General features: G+C 46.7%; 1 protein-coding gene across 1 annotated transcript in view; it reads left to right on the forward strand.

The window, feature by feature from the left end:
- LOC116463983 (A disintegrin and metalloproteinase with thrombospondin motifs 9-like) overlaps positions 1 to 7,422 on the forward strand; it is a 46,643-nt gene that overhangs the window by 30,610 nt on the left and 8,611 nt on the right. Inside the window, exon 10 of the mRNA XM_032147271.2 lies at positions 6,297 to 6,401. Within this exon, the coding sequence (XP_032003162.2) occupies positions 6,297 to 6,401 (105 nt within the window). The remainder of the gene's footprint in view (positions 1 to 6,296; positions 6,402 to 7,422) is intronic.

A 7,422-nucleotide genomic window follows, 5' to 3' on the forward strand; every position in this document is an offset into this window, starting at 1 on the left:
AATAATATATTCTAGAAGTCCTCCTGGACCAAGGCTTGGGGCTCTGTGGATGTCATTGACTCAACCTGTTACCCCTACTTCAGTCCTACAGAGTTTGCAGTGTTCAGACCAGAAGTGCAAATTCATCATCTTCTGCTGGATGGCTTTTCAGCAGAGCCACTCAGCAGCAATCTTTCTGCCCATTCTGTGGTTCTACACTTTCTCGCCTGAGAGAGGCGCGGCAAGTTTTAGCTTGTCTTTTGAAACATGCTGTCATAATCAGCTCGGGCTAATTTTGCAAAGCAGGTGTTGGTCTTTGCAAGAAGCTTCTGCCCTTGGAAGGCAGGACAAACATAATGAACTCAGTGATTCTGGACAGGAGAACTTGGCCACAGTTTTCTCTTTGGTTTAAAGGAGGTCTTCACAAAGCTGTTGTTAAACTCTGTCAAGAGTTTCTCACTTCGCCTGTGAACCTTCAAAAGTCTGAAGACTGGGATTCTGTGATGCATTCAGAATCCCAAGCCCTGTCTCCATAGGATGGATTTACCCCCAACTACAGAGAACATCCAAAGACAAACACATCTGAACGTTCTGTTAACGAGGCATTTTTTCGGCCTCAAGCTTTAGAAGAGCATTGCTAAACCTTTTAGAGAAGTGGAGAGGAAGCTCTCAGGGGAGAAAGAAAATAAACAAAGGACATAATGGTAAAAAGAGCCTTTCTTCCATTACCCAAGAATCAAAAACTTTTGAAGTGCAGTTTTTTTTAGGGCAATTGATGGCGTCAAAAACCCCATTGGTATCTGTTGCATTTTAGTGGCTAATAGACTGGCCCTGTCCTGCCTTTTTCGAATATCTCAGGATTTTCTTGTTTGTATGTGCACATCCTTTGGGAAGCTTAAGTAAATGAAAAGTAATTTGCATTCATTTATTTTAATAATTCAGAGACAAATGAACCGATTGATTTGCTAAATCCTGACAAGCAATTCCTAAATGGGAAAACCCAAATCTTGTGAGAGGCTAATTTGTATTTTTTCCCAGCTCATTCTTCAAACCATATTGGGTACTTTAAGAATTCAATTCCTTACACATGTATTGAGCACCCGCTACACTGATGCAAGATGTGAGTTTTCCAAATGAGTTTTCCAGGAAAGGGTTTGTAGAAGGCGCGATTGTGGAGACTGCTTCGGAGTAGGTGGTTCAGCCTTTGACCTAGTGATTGCACAGAAATCAAAGCAGAATGATGTTGTGTTTGAGAATTTCTTTCTTTTACCTCATTGACCACTATTGCTTTGTGGATGTATTTATTAATAAGAGTGGATTCCCCAACACCCCTCATCTTGAAACATAACCACAATATTTTTTATCCTGATGACAGTAGATGTGACACTATTATTATTGATGGTATTAATAGCTAGCATTTATTATGCATCTATGCTTTAGTCACTGTACTCAGTATTGTCTACTCAATGTAGCATTTAAATCACCACAGTATTCTATGAAAATGCCTCCTTTTTAAAGAGGAGGAGGGTAAGGAGTAGAAATTAGGAGGATTTGCCCAAACCTATACAGCTGCTGCTCAGTAGAGTCTGGATTTGAACCTAAATGTGTCTGAATTCATATCCATGATAGTAGACGTGTCTTCTTGATTCTGTTTTCAGGCAAGATTTCTGCAACATTTGCTCTTTTACAACAGAAAACAGGATTATCCTTTGGTCTAAGCACATCTTTTGCAAACATTTAGGGACCATCTAGTAAACGTATAACTCTTAATCACTCTTCTTTAGAATAGGCCACAGAAGTTAGTATTTACAACTCGTGTGCCCTTTAGACCTTGAAGATAAGGCCTTTAAGGGCAAAGATGTCCCATAGCAGAGCCAGAAAGAACATTAGGTCTTTACTTCTCTGGTGGAACTCAACTTTCAGAGTGCTAACAATCAGCTAGGACATTTGCTGAAATGCAGATCTCTAAACTGGAAAGGTCAGAAGGAGAATGAGGAGGACAATCTCCTGTTGCATCTGGGTTCATCAACCACTCTGGGAAGGCAGACTTAGTAGATGTATATAGTGAGCATGTTCAGACACTGGACGTTCAGGTCGGCTGGGGGCATTGTCCAGAAAGAAGCTGGGTCAGCAGCCTGAACCTCCCGAAAACTTCAGTGCCAAAGCAGATCAAGTCTCCTTTCTCTCGCAGTACAGGTGGGAGAGGCAGTCTGAGTGGAAAGCAGAATGGAGAGAGAAAAGAGGGACATTCTTGGCACTAGGATGGCCTGGGCACTTTGAATTATGTGGACCCACTCCTGGGGGCAGGAATGATAGCAAGATAAGAAAATTTGGGGGTAGGGGGTGGCGGGCGTGGTGGCTCATGCCTGTAATCCCAGCACTTTGGGAGGCTGAGGGAGGTGGATCACTTGAGGTCAAGACCAGCCTGGCCAACATGGTGAAACTCCATCTTTACCAAAGAAAAAATTAGCTGGGCGTGGCAGTACACACCTGTAGTCCCAGCTACTTGGAAGGCTGAGGTAGGAGAATCACTTGAACCCAGGAGGCAGAGGTTGCAGTGAGCCAACATCGTGCCACTGCACTCCAGCCTGGGTGACAGAGTGAGAGCCTGTCTCAAAAAAAAACGAAAAGAAAATGGCCAATGGAATAATGCAACATACAGAATCCGGTGTCGGAGGAGGCTTCAGTGCAGCTGTGTCCGGAATTGGTGGGTTCTTGGTCTCACTGACTTCAAGAACGAAGCCGCGGACCCTCGCGGTGAGTGTTACAGCTCTTAAGGCAGTGGTCTGGAGTTGTTCTTTCCTCCCGGTGGGCTCGTGGTCTCGCTGGCTTCAGGAGTGAAGCTGCAGACCTTCGCGGTGAGTGTTACAGCTGATAAAAGCAGTGTGGACCCAAAGAGCGAGCAGTAGCAAGACTTATTGCAAAGAGCGAAAGAACAAAGCTTCCACAGTGTGGAAGGGGACCCGACCGGGTTGCCACTGTTGGGTCGGGCAGCCTGCTTTTATTCTCTTATCTGGCCCCACCCACATCCTGCTGATTGTTAGAGCCGAGTGGTCTGTTTTGACAGGGCGCTGATTGGTGCGTTTACAATCCCTGAGCTAGACATAAAGGTTCTCCATGTCCCCATCAGATCAGTTAGAGACAGAGTATCGACACAAAGGTTCTCCAAGACCCCACCAGAGCAGCCAGACACAGTGTCGATTGGTGCATCCACAAACCTCGAGCTAGACACAGGGTGCTGATTGGTGTGTTTACAGACCTTGAGCTAGATACACAGTGCCGATTGGTGTATTTACAATCCCTGAGCTAGACATAAAGGTTTTCCAAGGCCCCACCGGAGTAGCTAGATATAGAGTGTTGATTGGTGCATTCACAGACCCTGAGCTAGACACAGGGTACTGATTGGTGTATTTACAATTCCTGAGCTAGACATAAAGATTCTCCACATCTCCACCAGGCTCAGGAGCCCAGCTAGCTTCACCCAGTGGATCCTGCACTGGGGCTGCAGGTGGAGTTGCCTGCCAGTCCCGCGCCACGCCCTCGCACTCCTCAGCCTTTGGGTGGTTGATGGGACTGGGCGCTGTGGAGCAGGGGGTGGCATTCGTCAGGGAGGCTCGGGCCGCACAGGAGCCCATGGAGGGGGTGGGAGGCTCAGGCATGGCGGGCTGCAGGTCCCGAGCCCTGCCCCGCGGGAAGGCAGCTAAGGTCCGGCGAGAAATCGAGCGCAGTGCTGGTGGGTTGGCACTGCTGGGGGACCCAGTACACCCTCCGCAGCTGCTGGCCCGGGTGCTAAGTCCTTCATTGCCCAGGCTGGCAGGGCCGGCCGGCTGCTTGGAGTGAGGGGCCCGCCAAGCCCACGCCCACCCGGAACTCCAGCCGGCCCGCAAGTGCCGCTCGCAGCCCCGGTTCCCGCTCACACCTCTGCCTCCACACCTCCCCGCAAGCTGAGGGAGTGGGCTCCGGCCATGGCCAGCCCAGAAAGGGGCTCCCACAGTGCAGCGGTGGGCCGAAGGGCCCCTCAAGTGCCGCCAAAGTGGGAGTCCAGGCAGAGGAGGCGCCGAGAGCGAGCGAGGGCTGCGAGGACTGCCAGCACGCTGTCACTTCTCACAGCTACAATCAAAAACACCTGAGCATGGCAGCCATGCCACATAACCATGAACCTCTGTAGCATATTGTCATAAAAATGTCGTATATATATATATATATATATATATATTTGAGATGGAATCTCACTCTGTTGCCCAGGCTGGAGTGCAGTGGCACAATCTCGGCTCACTGCAACCTCCACCTCCTGCCCTCAAGCTATTCTCCTGCCTCAGTCTCCCGAGTAGCTGGGATTACAGGCACGCACCACCATGCCCAGCTAATTTTTGTATTTTTATTAGAGACAGGGTTTCACCATGTTGGGCCAGGCTGGTCTTGATCTCCAGACCTCAGGTGATCCACCTGCCTCAGCCTTCCAAAGTGCTAGGATTACAGGTGTGAGCCACCACACTCAGCCCAAAAATATTTTTTAAATATTACCTACTGTCTGCCAGGTAATGAGTGACATGCATTGTGCCTTCTATCTAATCACCTCCTATTCACAGGTTAAGTCTTACTAATCCGTTTTACACATGGGCGGGCTCTTTGCCTGAGGTCACGCTGAAAGTAAAGAAGGGAGCAAGATTCTAGGGTAGATCTACCCTTTGTACCAGGTTTTCAATCAGCCTCAGCACTTTTCAGGCTGGAGAATTCTGTGTTGTGCGCTGTCCTGTGCATCGCAGCAGCATCCTTGGTCTCTACCCACCAGATGCCAATAGCAGCACCACTACCTGCCCCCCCCCCACAGTTGTGACAAACAAAAATGTTTCCAGACATTGCCAGATTTCCCCTGGGGTCAAAATCGTGCCCTGTTGAGAACCACTGACTTAGTCCAAACTAAGTCCTCTGGTCACCTCTATCTTGTGGAATCTAGCACTCCAGAAGTCTTTATAAACTTTTGTTAGTCAATATTTATGGAACTGGCATTGAGAGACCTCTAAGCTACACTTAGTCCTGGAAATCTTAATTGAGGAGCTAGGATATAATATTTAAGTGACTAGTCATATGTTACAAACCATAGCTGATTCAATAAACAAAGCAATAAACCTACTCTCAATAAGCTTACTGGTATATTGAAGAGATCCCACGAACACTTACGAAACAATTAGAAAATGTAAGACAGATACCATCTTTTTTGCATATCTACTAAGCGCCAGCCATAGCTGATTTCTTTTACTCCTCTGTACGGTGCTCAGAGGGAAGAGAGTTTTAGTACCTTCCATTTTACAGATGAATAAACAGAGGTTCCAAGAGGGGAGAAAAGATCTGGCCAGGATCTAATCACAGGTGAAAGAACTTTATTTACACGTGGGTCTGATGAGCTGTGAGCTCCTCCGTGCCTCTCCTTGTTTATAAAAGACTGTTTTGACAAAGTGCTGGCTTGTCAGTTTCAGAGAGAAAGCAACCAGGAGTGTTCGTGTGGAATATTTTTAGCTCTGAAACTGCTCATTGTGGAGTAGGAAGCCTCAAGAAGAAAGTATTTCAGATGCCTTTGCGAGTCATTTTTGAAAGAGAGAGACAATTGGAGAAAGCAGCGAGAGGGTCTTTCTGCTGCACCGTTTCTTTAGAAATCAATACTGAGGCACCAGAGGCCATGTTCTGAAAGGCACTCTGAAAGGAGGGGTTTGGGACATCTCCCTTACGGGAACCTGGAAGCCGCATCCGCCAGGCCCAGGTGGTCTTGAGCAGGCCAACCCTGCCCTCTGCTGACCGTCCTGGGGAAAGCGCCTCTCCTTTGAAGTCCCGCCCTGCTGTGCTTAGTACGCGGTGTGCTAATCGCCCCAGGGAGCTGGAAGCCCAGGAAGCTTGGCACCAAGATCTTGTTAGAAAAATTATACAGTGACATTTTGCTCCTGAAGGAATCTGATAATTGTGAGCAACATCAGGACTGCTGTGTTAGGGAGGCCGAATGGAGCAAGGACTTTGAAGTCAGGAGGATGTGAGTTGGACTCTTACCTTATCCTGGAGAAGTTAATCACTTCCGCTAAGCCTCAGTTTCCCTATCTGTAAAGAAAACCTCCTTCATAGAGCTCTTTCGAGGATAATTAAGATGATGCATGAAGAATGGCTGGCCCTGAACAAACAAAACTAAATACCATCAATAATTATTAGCTATCACAATTAATCAACATCCTTCTCTTTTCCAAAGTACCTTTTATTGTATCACCTTTGCCTTTGCTTTTTGGGGGACATCACCTGGACTGAAAATCTCTTTTGTTGGTCGTGTATTCCAGGGTCGTTTTAGCATCAACCTTTATGGAACCGGCCTGTCTTTAACTGAATCTGCCAGATGGGTATCACAAGGGAATTATGCTGTCTCTGACATCAAGAAGTCGCCGGTAAGGTTCTACAGATGGGTTGGGAGATGAATTTTTATATCTTTCTTTCGTTCTTGTCTATTACTGTGGTAGTGGTGCTGAAGGAACAAACGAATGTGCTTTCCCACTTAAGCCATTTTGCAGTGTCAGGAAGACCATTTAGGAAATAAACCTAGGGTGCAGTGTTTACACGTGGTTAAAGTGTGAGAGCCTTGTTCACTTCTGGTGAATTCTTCCTCGAGAGGTGAGCATATGAACCATCCAAGTAATTAGAAAAGCCACCTAACCAGGGAGGTAAAAGCAGGAAGAAGCCTGTGTCGAGGGTGTGGCTTAGACATCTTTCAGTTTAGCCAGCTTGCGGTTCATTCTGTGAACCGAGGGCAAATGACCTCTTCTTTTTATTTAGAAAAATTGAAATACAGATGGAGCTAGAAGACAGGTAACTTATTAAGCGATATATCCGGAGAGTTAGAGATACACAGGGTCTACAATAATAAGTTTTTCACCCTCTAAAATCTGGCTGGTTAAGGTGTGGTCTACGTAGTATATCAGTGTCACCTGGGGCCCCGTTGGAAATGCAGGTTCTGGGGCCCAGACCCTAGTGAGTCAGAGTCTGCAGCTGAACAAGGTCTCCGGTGGTGATGGGCACAGTACAGCTTGAGAAACACTCTGCTGTGCAGATGGTCCCTGACTTACGACGGTTACACTTGATTTTTCAACTTCACCATGGTTCAAAAGCGAAACACGCTCAGTAGAAACTCTACTTCGGGTGCCCATACAGCCGTTCTGTTTTTCACTCAGTACAGTATTCAATCAATTACACAAAATATCCAACACTTTATTATAAAATAAGCTTTGTGTTAGATGATTTTGCCCCGCTATAGGTGAACGCAAGTGTTCTGAGTACATTTAAGGTAGGCTAGGCTAGGCTGTGATGTTCAGAAAGTTAGATATATTAAATGCTTTTTTGACTTAATATTTTCAACTTGCAAGGTGTTTATTGAGACATAACCCCATTGTAAACTGAGGAGCATGTCGACTG

The sequence above is a fragment of the Hylobates moloch genome, unplaced genomic scaffold (genome assembly GCF_009828535.3).
Source record: "Hylobates moloch isolate HMO894 unplaced genomic scaffold, HMol_V3 SCAFFOLD_110, whole genome shotgun sequence".
Lineage (NCBI taxonomy): Eukaryota > Metazoa > Chordata > Mammalia > Primates > Hylobatidae > Hylobates > Hylobates moloch.